This window comes from Phalacrocorax carbo, chromosome 5, assembly GCF_963921805.1.
Source record: "Phalacrocorax carbo chromosome 5, bPhaCar2.1, whole genome shotgun sequence".
NCBI lineage: Eukaryota > Metazoa > Chordata > Aves > Suliformes > Phalacrocoracidae > Phalacrocorax > Phalacrocorax carbo.
This window is the reverse complement of record NC_087517.1, coordinates 61,957,769-61,973,885: the sequence shown is the minus strand read 5'-3', so window position 1 is coordinate 61,973,885 and position 16,117 is coordinate 61,957,769. Positions and strand designations below refer to the sequence as shown.

Below are 16,117 nucleotides of genomic sequence, written 5' to 3'. Positions count from 1 at the left end.
CCCTCTCAGAGGTTGTAATGAACTTAAGAATCTAATTAACTGCACTTTTGTTTCAAATAAAACTTGGTAGGGCTGGATTCCAGTTCCTAGCCTATGCCTGCTTCTCGAAGTTGCTAATAGGAAGGGTAATTTATCATCTTAATCCTTTCCATTACTACAGTTCACAATGCTCCTTTTAATAGTTCTATTCATGTGCTGTCTTTGTCCTGATGATTGAGGGAGATACAAACTCTGTAGCTTTTGCTTAATCCCTGATCCTCTAAGCGTAGATGTAATCATCTCCTCCATGAAATGGTGACCTTTATCTAGGTCAACAAGGCTTCAGAAGCCCCACGGAGGCAAAAGGCTTCTTGAAACTGTTGGGTTTTCCCCCTCTCCCTGCTGCTATATGTTGTTTTATAAGAAAGGCTTCAAACCACCTTGAGAAGGAATCAGTCATTTCCAAGGAGTTTCATCACCCCAGCCTGTTTTGGGGAGCTATTGTATATAATCTATATGTAATCCCATCCACAGTCTGACAACTCACTGTTGCAGCGAAGCGATAAGGCTAGACTTTGTTCTTGCCTTGCCTATGCATATCTCGGACAATTTTTGATTCATTTCCTAACACCTGTTTCTGTACCTTTCAACATTACTATTTCTTTAACCCTAAGAGTATTTTTCTAATTTTCATGTAACGTGTTTAACATTTCTTTCTCCATTTACTTGTTTGGTCCTTTTTTTTCTGCTGTGCTCTAGTAACAGCCATTACTGTTTACATCATTTGTCCGAGGCTGTCTGATGTTTTAGGTGTTGAATCTAACTTATCATCTTATTCAGCTTTCTGATTCTTATTCCTTTGAGCCTTTAGATGCCTAATTCACAGCTGACCCCCATGACAACCCGTGCTTGTAAATCTCTTCTGCACCAACCCTTATTCAAAAATAACTGTCCCCAGTCCTTTACCTTCTAACCTAGTCAAACATCCAATATCATGTTCTCTTCACACAATAATCTGAGTCAGGTAAAATCACAACCAACTCAGCCTTTTGTTATATTTAAACTTCAAGAATTACTGTAGTCTGCTGGGCTGACCTGCTTAGAGTGTTCCTTGTGTGTTGTTCCATTCAGGTTCAAGGCGTGCATGCCCTGGGCACTGTTTTTATCAATATACTTTGAAACTCCACCAGTGAACCAAAGGTGATTTGTGCTGTAACTTTGTACTGAAATCCTTAAAAATCTTCCTCAATCCCATGTGTAGGTGTTGTTTGTAAATTATTGGGCATTGACCTTCTGTTCCCGTATTGATTAGGGCACAATAAAAGAGATCAGGTTACTGAAAGTTTCTGAGGCTAATCTGTGGTTCATTAGTATTAATGTCCACAAAACAATAGAAGTCTTGGAAGTCCTGTGCTTCCTGACAGTGATCCTGGCAGAGTATACTTTAAAGGAGGCATCTTACATGAATCTTGATAGGGACAGTACGTGCCAATATTTCATTTTTGTATTGTCCAAGCAGCTGCTAAGCATTCTCAAACATAGACTGAAGAACACAGCTCTGGTATTGCTCCTTTTATGTACTCATAGGTTACTGGGGCCAGCTTGTTCTTTTGAACTCTTGTACCAAACTGCTACCAGTGCTACTGGTGTAGCAGCTAATTAGACACAAGAAGGTTGTATGGAATTTGGCATTTTTAGGGCTGAAGCAGGAAGAGCAAAACCAATGTTGTACCAGTTCCCTGCCATTGCATTCTCCAAAAATCTTTGTACCAAAGTTTTGCAACAATATTTGCTACAAATCCTCACTGTAACTAATTTTTGTGACCAGAATAATTGTATGATCTAGAGACGCCACCCTAACATTGTTCTCAGCCACAAACATCTTGTAGCAGATGTTGAACAAGGACTAAGAGGAGAAGCTTGGTGAAAACCTCTGTAATGATGTAGGATAATTTCATGGATTAATTTGATCATTCTTTGATAATTATGTGTGACATGAGCAGGGTGGTCTTTCAGCTATTTTTCAAAGACAATTTGAATGGGCCTTCTTCCCATATACTGTCCCCCTTCAGAATAAGGAAAGTGGAAAAGTTACAGATCTCTACTGGTCCTTTCATTTCTCTGCACTCATGTCTTTTAGTGTAAACAAGCAGTGTCTCCCGGCATTAGCTGTTTGAATCTTCAGTACGCTGAAGTCTCAGCTGTCAGTGAAAGCTCAGGTAGAAGAGATTTGGCTGTTACAGGTATTAATTCTGGAAAGCTGAAATGTGTGTTTCAACTGTGCTAAGGAAATAGCAAGTTTCTCCTCCTGAAGGTTACAGATTCAGTTCTAGTGGATTTGTGGTACCAGACTTAAGTACTAAAGGTACTGCATCAAAATTAAACTTCCATAGGCAAATACCTTCATAATATTAAGGTCTGTTTTAAGAAGTAGTATTAAGCATTTTAATACCAAATGAAGTTAGCTTAGTTTCAGTGGGTGTTAATTTGCTCTGTTAATTGTGGAGCTTTAACCTTCAGGCTCCTGTTAACTGAAATGAGGTGAATATTTTTCTGGATTTGAAAAAAACTTTATTCCAGTTTGGATTCCTGCTACTGAATACCTAGTAATCAGTATTTTACAAGTGGGTGGACCTGGTTAGGATGTTGCTCTTGACATACAATTATTGTCTGTACAAGCAAATAATTTCCTCATTAAAACATAACTTCAGTATATTGCTAGTTGACACCTTTTCCAAAACAATAGTTGGAGAATGACAGCTCTGATATTTTTGGTTTTATCTACAAATTCTCTTCTTTCCTTCCTGAATCCCCTAAGGATATTAAAGGTTTAGAACAATTTTTCTAAAGCTTTGGGGAATTTTTTCAGGCTTCATTAACTGGGTACTCATGCTGATGTTTAACTTTTTCTTATTTTGGTTTTTTAATACAATATAAAAAAATCGTGGTTTTTTTTTTAACCCCCCAACTTGGAGTGGGGGAAAGTGGCTCAAGAGGGGAGGGGATTATGCTTAGGATATAAAGATTTAAAGAAATATTGTAAAAGGGAAAATATGGTTTTTGCTGTGTAACAGCTGTCCACACTTGCTGTGCAATAATGGTGAAATTAACAGAGGACAAGTAGTGACAGCAAGGAACTTGAGGACTGGTGAAGAGTAGCACATGTGGGAGGGTTTGAAATGTGACCTTTGCCTGTGTGGTTTCCTTTCTGCCACATCCTGGCATAGCAGGTAAAGCAGGATACAGACTGAAAATGAGGGTATGGTTGCCTCTTTCTTTTCTTGCTTCTCCTCAACATCCAGAAGAATCAAGTCTCTGAGTTCCCCGTGCAAGCGGGTGAGTGTCATACAGGTTTCATAGACATTTTAAGCAGAAATAAAACAATGCTTGATACCTTTTATGTTTTGTTTTAATTTTTCATTTTGATTTTAGGATTTTTTACTTAATACAAAAGTGCTTTGCATCGGTTCTTATCACAAGTTAGCTCAGTGAATATGACTGTCAGGTAATATGACTTTGGGCTCACTAGCTTAATAAAAACTGTGCTCCCACCTTTGTTAGATTGTTTCCATCTACCAGACAAGACCAGTACTTAGAATAACAAAATTAATATATCTTCCAACTATCCAGTCCTACCCAATCTTTTCTGGCTTTTCTTTACAATATAATTTATAATGCTTGGTTTTGAAATTCAAGGAGATGGTACTTGCTACAAAAAATGGTGGCTACCTTCACCTGGTGAAGATACAGCCCACGAATAGCAATGGGCTTTAAGCAATGTGAAATTTTCTCCAGAGTCCTAGACAAACTCATTCTTTCATCTTTTTTGCCTTTGGTGGGTTTTCTTTGCAAGTAATAGGTGTAGCGTATATGTCAGAAATCATTTTGTCAGTTTGAGTTTTTATCCTGAAGATTTTAGATTTAATATTTATGTCTTGTGGCCATTCAAGCAAAGAACAGAGGGATTTTCTGAGGACAAATACAAGATAGCAGCATATATAATTGTGCTTTCCCTTAGAGCTTTTTGTTGTATTATATATGACGGCCAAATCAGTCCCAAAGTCAGTAAGCTCCCATGTATTTGTGTGATGGCAGACCCAAGTATGGTGTGAAGGACAACCAAAAGGATTTTGAAGCTAGAGCAAATTTGTAAGACAAGTTTAGAGTACTTTGTTCTTGCTGTGGGGTTTCTCTCAGTTATATTGTCTGACAGTATGGGTGAAATATTGAAAAATAAAACTGAAGTAGGATATTCTGGTGTATACGTTTGCACTGAATTTTTAGAAGTGAGCAGCTTTTGTTATTTTTCTTCTAACTAATCTATTAGAGAAAAGGCACTCATCCTGTGCAGGGTCATAAATGTTGAATTATGGCACACTGATAGACTTCTCATTAATATTACTCTGTTTTATCCAACATCAAATGTCAAGTCTGGTTGGTTTGCTCAAACCATGTTACCAACATACTTAAAAACAAACAAATGAAAAAAAAACAACAAAACAACAACAAAAAATGCACCATCCGTGTTAGCTCCTAAGTTAGGTATCAAAGAAATAATTTCATGCAAGGTTTAATACTACTGACCCTCGTCAGTGATGGCTGGTGACAAAATGAGATTCTGGTGTAGATGGAGCTTGTGCTTTGGTGAGACTGAGCAGAGTCTCCTAGTCAAAAATTGTTTTGAAGGATGCAGTTGTCAAATACCCTACCAGTGTAAAAATTGCTGGGCATCTAATGGCTAAAGGGTTGTATATGCTTTCAGAGGAGTTTTAATTTATTCTTAATAAAACTCTCCTAAATATTAGAAAGAGAAGTAAATGTTGTTTGTAGACTTCTGGGATTTTGCACATTTCCTGACCCTTGTAAGTGCTTGACAGAAATGTAGGGTTGGTTTATTTGGTAGGACAACACAGAAGGAAATAAAATGAATATGTCCTAAATAATGCATTAGAATTATAAATCCACTAGTACCAACAAAACTACAGTAGATGTAAATACGTGGTTTTCAGCTCTCCTTCTAATGCTAAAGTAAATGGTAAATGGTCTTTTGGAAAGAAAGAATGTACAATAAAACCAAAAATACAAATGAACTTGACATCCTGTTAGGTATAATTGTACTCGGTAGCTTTCTGGGGTGGGAAAAAGCTTATAATAATGTAATTAAATCATTAAGGCATGGAATAATTAAATAAAATAATTTTGATGTCTGGAAGGGCAAGACAAGGTTTACTTATAAAGCAGAAAAAATTTCCTATCTCTAATCCAGTAGTTTATGATTATTTCTCAATATCCAGGTGAAACTTAAGTTTCCTCACCAGTTCTGCCAAAACCTGTTGTAATAAAATGTAACTCTAATATTGAACTTAATGGTTTTGATGTAAGCTTAAAAAATGTGATAGGAACAATTCTTACAGATCCTCCTCTTTACTTCTTTTGTCACATCATTACACCCACAGAGGCAATTTAAAATAAGACTATTTCTGTTGATGCTAGGATTTGACAAAAAGGGTAGGGAAAAAGACCTAAAGCTGCTTCTATGGGCGGGGTACCAAACCCAAAACCTAAAAAACCCAAAACCCAAAAAACCCCACAACCTCTGTTTCTGGTAAGACTTGGAGTATTCCCAAGGCTGCTCTGAATTTTTATGGTTTATGACATTTCCTGTTTGTTAATATCCCAAATGCAATTTATGTGGCTTCGGTAGAGCTTTTCACAGCAGGATGGTACAATCATTGTGGAACTATGCTGGAGGGGGATCTTCTTATTCCAGGGAAGCCTTTCAGGGCAAGACTCCCACCCCTCATGCTCTGATGTGGTCTGACAGAACTGAGACAGGACAGAGACTCTCACCTGCTTCTATCCAGCCTAGAACATTCTGAAGTAGTATTGTCAAAACAAATATTACAAAAGCTACCAGCTATTCATTGATTTTGTTGAGAGAACTACAACATAGAAATAATAAGTAACATTTTTGGGAGCTTTTTTTTAAAGAAAAACAGGTGCTGCTAGGTATATATGTGCCTGTAACATAAGGTTTTGCTCCTTAGTTTGGTGATGGAAAAGCTTTAATACAAATCCAGGAGCATCACTTTCAAGATAATATGAAACAAACAGATTTTTGGAGTCATATTTCCTTTTTCTTTTTTATTCCATGGTATGCTGGTAGTCAAAGAGAGAAATTAGTCAGAGATCCACTTAAATCTGTTAATGAGCATGAGAAAGAAATTGGGTCTCCTTCCCATAAAGTTCAGACAGCACTAGATGCTGGAAATGGTGGGAAGGATTTATGCAAACTAAGCAGATGTGTACCTTGTGTAAATTCTTAAAAGCTTTCTTACCTCTCTGTAAGTTGCCATTCCATTTTTAAGCTGTTTTTGTAAGCAGCTAAACTGAAGGAAAGAATCTTAGCTGGAATCAGAACTTTTATAGAGGAATAAAACGTGGGGGGGGGAAGGAATAAAAGGTAGTGATAAAAACTAGGCAAATACACTGATCAGATATTTGGTCTGTCTTCAGTCTACAAGTTGATTATTAAAACAATGAATATTTAAAATTAATATTGTTTCTGTCTGAGCATTTGTAAAGCTGTGTGCCTGCTTTTGGTATTTATGCAGCCATCTAATATACCAATCCTGTTCCACTTGGAATCAGTGACAAAACTCCCATTTAGATTATTGGCTCCATATATAATTTTAAACACAACTGAAGAAACAATGACTCAGAAAACTGTAAAGCTTTTGTTGTTAGAAAAGGAACTGTTCCCTTGACATTTCACAGTGATAAGCTAACTGCAGCAAAAAGAATAATATAAGTACACTTCAGGATTCTAACGATCTTTCTACATTTTGTTTCTAAAATGATGGCTTCTGAAATTAAATACTCATCTTTTTTATCTGCAGATTTAGGACCTCCTTTACCAAGTAGCTAATTTCTTGTTTGTTTAGATTTTCTAAGTGTTTTCGGTTTTGTCTGGTGGTTGGGGTTTTGGGGGTTTTTTTGGTTGGTTTGTGGGTTTTTTTGTGTGTGTGTGTGGTTTTTTTTTTTTAGTAAGCTTTGGAAAACCTGTTTTTTAAAATTATATTTAAAGCACAGATTCATAGAATAATTTAGGTTGGAAGTGACATCTGGAAGTCATTTAATTCACCTGCCTGCTTAAAGTAGGTGTTGTTACATCAGGTATGTTGAGTAGGTTGCTGAAGGATGTGTCTGATCAAGTTTTGAATATCTTCAGGGATGGAGATTGCACAGCCTGTCTAGGCAGCTTGTTCCAGTGTTTGATCACTTAGACCATCCTTCTGGTGAGAAAAGTTTTCCTTGTATCTGTATGTCATTTCTTGTGTCCCCACTTGCCTGTTGCCTTGCATCCTACCGCCATGCACTTCTGAGAAGCATCTGGCTCTACCTCTTCTGTATTTTTCCGATAGGTAGTTGAAGACAAGAAGCAGTAAGATCCTTCCTTTACACTTTCTTTAGACTGAGTGAATTCAGCCTCTCCTCAGACATCATGGGCTCCATTCCACTAACCATCTTGATGGGTCTTCACTGGACTTCCTCTAGTAATGCAAAGATTTTCTCTAACTCGGCAGCTCAAAACTGGCTGTAGTACTCCAGATGTGGTCTCACAAGTAACAAATGGAGGGGAAGAAATCATGTTCTGTGACCGGGTTGCTATGCTTTTGCTGAAACCACCCAGGAGTCTAGTGGCTGCCTTGGCTGCAATGGTGTGCTGCTGGCTCATAGTCAGCTTGTCCACCAAGACCCGCAAGGCCTTTCCTGCAAAGTTGCTCTCTGCCTCGCAGATGCCCTGCACTGTACTGTTGTAACTGCATTATTCCTTCCTATGTGCAAGACTTTGCCTTTGACTTTTCGTAGGGTTCATGCCAACCCATTTCTCATGTCTGTCAGAACTGCTTGTCTAAATAGTAGCCTTATCCTCTAGCATGTCAGCTGCTCTCCCAATTTAGTATCATCTGCAAACTTGTTGAGGTTACATTCCACCCCTTCATTCAGGACATCAGTGAAGATGCTATTGGCCCTAGTATCAATCCTGGAAGACAGCTGTTGGTAACTGGACAGTGTATGAGAAGTTAAAGCAACTTGACAATATGTGAGTTGTGATGATACATTTACATTTCAGCTCAGGTTGCTGTTACTTTACATTTTATTAATCATCCTGTGTGACTGTTTTCTAGTCTTATGGTACAGTGTTTGAAAAACCATGATTGATTGTGTATTAAAAATTGTATGTTTTTCACTGAGTCTGTGTGAAAGTATTGGTTCCCAATTGCAGTGTAGCATCCAAAAAGTCTTTAAAGTTGTCTTTGTTTTGAATGTTAAGGCTGGAAAAACTAAGGTAGCATGCCACTGTCACAGGCTGGCCATTGGGCTTGTGTTCTTGCTAGTGGTTGTTTTGGTGGTTTTGTTTGTTTTATTTCCCCCCCCTTGTTTTTTGATAGAAACCCTGAAAAAGATTTCTCAGAAAGCTTTCATTCTGCTTCTCATGTACTTGGTCAATCTCTTCTGGCATCATTTAAATTCTCCCTTCACAGTTCTCATATTAATAAAAGACAGATCTAACTAACTGTAGGCTTTGTTCACTTTCTGTTATTTGCTACAGGCTCGTATTTATTCCTACTGTAAAGACTCCCTTATAAAGCTGAGGCCTAGGAGTTCCCCTTCACCAGATACTGACAGATCATGCCCTTGCTATTTGTAAAAGTCAGTCTTGCTCTTCTGTTTCATGCTGTTTTTTCACAGCCTTGGTTGGTTGCCTGTATTGTCCTTTATCACATCTTCCTTTAGAAGATGCAAGCCCTATCAAGGATGAGAGCAAGCTGTAGTTTCTGTACCCTTTCCAGTTTGGTCTAGCTTTAAGAGGTTTACAAACCCCAGTTATTCTCCTGGCTGCTTTATAATGTGAAACGAAGGAATCCTTCCTGTCCTACTCTGACTTTACATCTTGGCAAAGAAAGCACAGCAAAATTGCACCTTATTTTTGATAATTTTAGGGGTGGGACATTGTCAAAGAAAGGTTTACATCACCACAACAACAATACTAAGCATACAAAGTATGATTTTTTTCTTCTCACTTCAACTGATATGAGTGAGGAATAACTCTAGTGAGATCAAGATGATGATTTAACTATAAAGTTGAGGTTATACAAGGATATGGCCCTTGGTATTTAGAGTTTTAAATACAAGTGATGGTACCAAATATTGCTAGAAGAATGTACTCCCTTACTGGTAAACAAAGAAGGGCGCCAGCTCCCAAAGCATGTTCTCCTCAGAAAACTGTCTATCCAAAGAATGTCTTTTACTTTAACCAAAGCCTGTTTTCTTATAGAAAGAAGATAAAGTTTACATGTGAATTAAATTTTTACAGTTTAAAAAATTGTCAGAGAAGCTAGTTAACTTTATTTAGGACTCAAAGGAGTCACCTGAGCCATTTGAACATATTTTCCAGTTGATTATTGTTTTTGACATTTACCATATGGTGGTTATGATACCAATCTGCAAGAGGAACTTGGGCTTTGTGCTTTGCTGACTTGAAGATCTTTGATGCAAAATTCAATTTATGGTCTCTCAGATGGGAGGCTGAAAATCAGCTAAATTTCACCTGCACAATTCCAGCTGTAAAAAATAAACTTGTGTAGTCACTCTGGTTTTCCCTGTATTGTTTTAAGATTCAACCTCCTTGTCCTCTTCTAAACTGAGGTGTATAAACTTACATTTTGTTTGAACTATAAATCTTAATAAAATATTCTAGATTTAATTAATTTTAAAGTGCCTTGTCTTTTGGAACCTTTGAATTGCTTTCAAAGACTTTAGCTTATGCTAGCTCTTTTTCTAACTTCTGATTCACATGATATTTGCACTAAATTGCTGTCATATATCAGAAGTATTTATGTCTTCAGGATGCCAGGTAATTTCCTGCAAACAGCTGTTTGCTTTAGCTGTACTATTTTTCTGAAATTGAATATAATGTCAGTATTTTAATATAAGATTTGATTGAAACATTGAATATTCAGTTGACTGTCAGGCATTTCAAGAGCACAGATCCTCACCATATGACTATGATCACTTCTCTAGAGGTAATAATATTCCAAAATTCTGTTAAAATGTAACGAAATTCCATTGCAAGTTGAAATAAAAATGCCCTGTCTGTAGTCCTGTATTGTGTATATGTATTGGCAGAAGAAGGAAATGTGCCTACGTCTTAGCAGTCCTGTTTTGTCCTTTTGCTACTTTATAATGCATTTTCTTCTTCCTTTAAGGAATAAATATATTTAAAACTATTTTTTTCTTTATAGAGCCAGTATTGTGCAGAAGCGCATAATTTATTTTCAAGATGAGGGTTCTCTCACCAAAAGAATTTGTGAACAAGGTATGGTCAAATAAACCATCTTTCTTGACCTCTTGTCATATTCTACTTATTTATCTTAAGTCATCATATCAAACTAAAATTCTGAGGCCTTAAACAGTTTAATCCAGGTTCAGATTTGGGATCTCCTATTCAGTTATGTTCTTCCTTATCACATGTACTCTTCCTCATATAATCTTCCTTGCCTTCCCCTAGATTTACCTGGTCTTCACGTGAAACTCACTTGTCTCCAGGGCACTTAGTTTATTGAATCCTGGGCTGTTTCATCCTTTCCTAAACCTAAGCAGTGGTGTTGGCTATTGCATCCCACTGGAGAATTTAGATGCTTTGGCTGTCCAGAAATTTCAAGCCTATTGTGTTTTCATCAGATCAACTGAGGTTTTGTTCGTATCAGATAAGAACCAGAAAGAAACCTGTTTTGAATCTAAAGACAACTGAAATAGTGGTTCCTTCTTATTTAAAAATGTGGACTTAGAATCACGGAATCATTAAGGTTGGAAAAGACCCCTAGGATCATCAAGTCCAACCATCAACACAACACTACCACGTCTCTTAAACCATGCCCTGAAGTGGCACATCTACATGTCTTTTAAATACCTCCAGGGATGGTAACTCTGCCACCTCTCTGGGCAGCCTGTGCCAGTGCTTGACCACTCTGTCAGTAAAGAAATTTTTCCTAATATCCAATGTAAACCTCCCCTGATGCAGCTTGAAGCCATTTCCTCTCATTCTGTCACTAGTGACCTGGGAGAAGAGTCCAACACCCACCTCGCTACAACCTCCTCTCAGGTAGTTGTAGAGAGCAATAAGGTCTCCCCTCAGCCTCCTCTTCTCCAGACTAGACAACCCCAGCTCCCTCAGCTGCTCCTCACAAGACCTGCTCTCCAGGCCCTTCACCAGCTTCGTTGCCCTTCTCTGGACACGCTCCAGCACCTCAATGTCCTTCTTGTACTGAGGGGCCCAAAACTGCACACAGTATTCAAGGTGCGGCCTCACCAGTGCCGAGTACAGGGGCACGATCCCCTCCCCGCTCCTGCTGGCCACACTATTCCTGATAGAAGCCAGGATGCTGCTGGCCTTCTTCGCCACCTGGGCACATGCTGGCTCATGTTTGGCTGGCTGTCACCCAGCACCCCCAGGTCCTTCTCTGCCAAGCAGCTTTCCAGCTACTCTTCCCCAAGACTGTAGGGTTGCATGGGGTTGTTGTGACCAAAGTGCAGGACCCGGTACTTGGCCTTGTTAAACCTCATAAAATTGACCTCAGCCCAGCCAGCCAGCTTCTCCAGGTCCCTCTGCAGAGCCTTCCTACCCTCGAGCAGATCAACATTCCTGCTCAGCTTGGTGTCAATTTGAATCATTACATCCACTTATAAATATGATCCAGGTATTTCAGGGTCCTGGTGCCTAGTGTAGCCCAGCTTAAATGCAATGAAAAAATATGGGTTTACCTCAGATCTATTTACTGGAGTATTTATTATGGCAACTTTGCTGTCATCTGTTGATTTTGCGTTGTAACCGTTATCCATGGGTACTTTGGTGCTTTTTCAGACTCGGCCTCAGAAGGTGTGACAGACAAACCAATTTTAGATTGTTGTGCCTGTGGAACTGCCAAGTACAGGCTAACTTTTTATGGGAACTGGTCAGAAAAAACTCATCCCAAAGATTTTCCACGTGAGTATCACTCTTTTACTGTTGTTGTACCATATAGGTACTGTGAAGAGGGTTGGAGCTTGTTGTGTGACAACATTACATATTTACAGCTCAGCAATATAAATTATGACATGTATGGAATACTGCTTATATTCAGTGTTGAAAATCCATGGATCTTTCTGTGGATGCTATACATTACAAATCTATTGATTTGCCTGATGGTTTGAACTGCGGTGTGTATGAGATCCCATTTTCAAGATTTTTCACATTTTCATTGTGGTGCGACAACAGGTTAGTTTTTCTGGTTTTCTTTTTTTTGGGGGGGGGGGGGGGGGGGAGGGGAGGGCGGGTGGATGGTGGTGTTTGTTTTGGGTTTTGAGGGTTTTTTGTTGTTTTTGTTTGTTTGCTTTTTTGGCTTTTTTGGTGAAAGCTTAGACTGGCTTATAATGTATAAATGTATAAAAAGGCCCCAAAGGATGGGCAACACACTAACATCTTGATTTTACAGTCATGCCAATCTGGATACTGTGTTTTCCTTCAAAGTCTTTTGAAAGATTGCAGTTAGTTTTGGTGAGCCCTGAATTTTTAGATAAATAGATCTTAAAATATTCTATCTTCTTTGTCTTTGTTGGTTGAATAGACAGATAAAATACACATTCTGAGCTTTGCCTGTTTGGGTTTTTAAAGTTTCTGAACTACAGAATCAGTGTTCTTGCTACAATAACCCAAGTAACTGTAACAAGCTAAAGTTACAAAAACATAGCAGTATGCATTTGTTCTTTCATCACTGACTCCACAGTCTGTGCCAATAAAGGCTAGGAAATTATTTGAGAACATGAGTCCCACCTACTGGTGTTTAAACTTTGTTATGTTGTATGTGGCTGATGTTTATTATATAGACTTTATATGTAAATTATTTTTTTATTATTGTCACAGTGTCAGAATATCATCATATAACTCAAATATGGTTTGTGTGTCAATAAGCTCACAGTTTTAACAGCCTAAGCAATATTGCTTATGTTGAGTCTCTCATACATTTTAAGTTGAATGTAGCATTGTTCAAATATTATTTGTCAGCATAATACATGGGAGATAAAATAAGCCAAACCCAGTAATTGCAGGAATGCTCTTTTAGGCAATTGAATGGTTATACATCTGCTGAGTGTGATGCTTTTATGCATTATTTGTATGGATTCAGCTGGTGGTTAGAAATAGGGCATGAGAAAATGATTGAAAATTATTCAATTAGTGTGACATAACAAGGTAATATTTGGGATAAAAGGCCTTTTCTTTTAAATCCAGATCAGTGAACACATTAAGAGTATGGGTGCATAACTGGAAGTAAGCAATTTGCAATAGTTTGGCACAATAGTTGACTCTCTAGACTGCTATCTCTCCCCAGTTACAAACCGGTGAACTACATTCCATTTTTTAAAGTAAAACATTAAAAGTGAAAAAATAACAATATAATGCTAGCATGATTAAGCCCAGTAATAATAGCTTATAAGATTTTACACTGAAATTTCTGAAAGTTGAGAAACAATCTCATCCAGTTGTAGTGATGCTAAAAATAAAAATTAGTCATCGACATGAAAATGTTGACCTTGCACAGTAATTACATTAAAATAAAATACTATTCATGATGGAATGAGGTAAATCACTAATTATTTGCCAAACTATCACATAAAAAATTCTGCTCTACTCTTATCGGTATTGCTGAAATAGAAAGCAGATCATAAAACTTATATTTCGCGTCTTTTCTTTAACTTTTCTGACTTGCTTTAAAAATCCCCAAAGAATATGTACTCTGTTGCTTAGCTTTTCTCCAAACAACTGCTTTTGCCAAATGAAGTATTTTCTTTTGCTGTCACAGAAAAATGTTTCTAGAAGACACTGTGCAAAACTTTTAATTCTGGGAAACTATTTTGAGGTTTTCACAGATTCCATGGATTAGACATAATTTTACACTTATTATACCAATGCAATTAAAATACCTCTGTTCCATGAAATTTAAAAATGTATTGCCTGTTTAGGGGTTATCAGACGCGTCTACTCTATAAAGCATTGCTTAGAATGAAACCACTGCAACACAGTCTTGTTCCAAGAGTGCCAAGCATAGAGTCAATGGAGAGAGGTGTACCTCAGTGTAGAAAGGGTTAAAAACCTAATTCTTAAAATAATTTTTCTTTCATGAATCGCAGGCTGAAAAAAAAATTAAACTGATTTGTAATCTAAGGCTTGAAAAAAGCGAGCGTGGTTTTCAGTTAATATTTGCAAGTTATCACAACTCCCGAAAATAAGACTAGTGGAAGCCGAGTATTTAGTTGTTATTAAATCTGGCTCAAGGGGAACTATTACATTTCCTAACCCATTTTGCCAGTCAGAAGGATTTGTATTTACATATGTCCTGTAGCTTAGAATCACAGAATGGTGGGGGTTGGAAGGGACCTCTGGAGATCATCTTGTCCAACCCCCCTGCTTGAGCAGGCACACCTAGAGCCGGGGCACAGGAACGTGTCCAGGCGGGTTTTGAATGTCTCCAGGGAAGGAGACTCCACACCCTCCCTGGGCAGCCTGTGCCGCTGCTCTGGCACCCACACAGGGAAGAAGTTTTTTCTCATATTGAGGTGGAACTTCCTGCGTTCCAACTTGTGTCCGTATTTTTTCTCTCTGGGTATCACCCATGTACGATAACAGAAACATATATGCTCTCCATCATAATTTGATGTGGCACACCTGTGAAAGATGTCAGAGGATATGCTCTCAAGTTGTGATTACAACTTGATCTTTATGTAAAAATACACTTGTAAGTGTGTAAATTGAGAAACTACTCATAAAAAAGGAAGCGAAATAACACCATTGGAAAGCTGTCAGTATTCTGTTTGTTGTCCTGGGAATTGGATAGTGACATCAGACTGGTGATGCAAAATAGCTCTGGCTTTGTACTGCTCAGATTATTTAATGCAGAGAAGGTTCTTTGATGTTTAGAGGAAAAGAACTAAGAAACTATATCAAGTCATCTCTTCATTCTCATTAAAATGGAAGGTTCAAGATGAGGAGTGAAACACTTGCAAATGTACAGATTTTGTAACAGGTTTAGGGTAGATGCAATATACTTTGAAGAGCTCATTTGGGCAATTAGGTGGGCCAGCTGCTTTCTCAGCAGAGCCAATATCTTTAGGGACAGGTGTTTAGTGGAAAAGGCTGGGCTCTGGATTGCAAAGACATCAGATGTTCTTGACCTGTTTAGGGAGCATGAGAAGCTTTGGAGCACATGGAACAATTATTTATCCTTTTTACTAAAGACTTAAAGGCACTCTGGTTCCTCTCTCTGGTGATACGTTTTTCTCTTGTAGGGACTATGTGGAGCCTTCTCTTTCAATAAGTTTCAGTAAGTGTCACTTACTCTCTTTCAGGGAAAGCTGCTGATTGTGACTTGTGAGATAGTTAGACCTGTGTGCTAGGAAGAAAGAATGGGCAAAACTAGTGGTCCCATCACTGGAGCTGAATGACTGTATCTCTTTACGATTTGACAAGGTGCTACTGTATATTTAAGGACCAATTGCTAGATCTTAGATCAAGAAACTGTCTTCTGACACTGTAGTCTCTTCAGTTGTTACCTGGGTGGGGAGGAGGTTTAGTTGGTTTTTTTCTCCATTTGGGGCTCAATTACTGATTAGCATTAATGGACTCTGAAAACATCAAGCCTACTATAATTCAGAGTGCAGTAGGTGTATTTTGATCCAAGTTTAGCAGTAGGGAATCTATGGAAGCTCTGTTTGCTGTGTTGCCAGGCCATCTCCCCTCATCCGTCTGTTCTGCTTGCTATACTTTTCTGGCTTTTTCCCCTACCACTGGAGTTCATTTTTTATTTCTAATCTATTTTCTATTCTCCTGTGATTGGGTTCCTGCATCTGACTTTATCTATTCAATTCTCTACACTGTCTTTTTCAATTTCATTGTCCTACCTTTCACATCTTAAATTTGCATTCCTTTTGTTTACTTCATTATTCATTTTCCATTCATTTATTCTTCTTTTCAGCTGGTTTTACTGCTACTCTCTTCCTTTTGCATTGCAAAGAAAAACATTAAATATTGTCTTATTCC

The 16,117-nt window shown here is 38.0% G+C and overlaps 1 protein-coding gene across 1 annotated transcript in view; it reads left to right on the top strand.

Moving 5' to 3' along the window:
- Window positions 1-16,117, top strand: part of SPON1 (spondin 1) — a 205,465-nt gene that overhangs the window by 56,551 nt on the left and 132,797 nt on the right. The window contains exons 4-5 of the mRNA XM_064452786.1: window positions 10,290-10,363; window positions 11,909-12,031. Of these exons, the coding sequence (XP_064308856.1) occupies window positions 10,290-10,363; window positions 11,909-12,031 (197 nt within the window). The remainder of the gene's footprint in view (window positions 1-10,289; window positions 10,364-11,908; window positions 12,032-16,117) is intronic.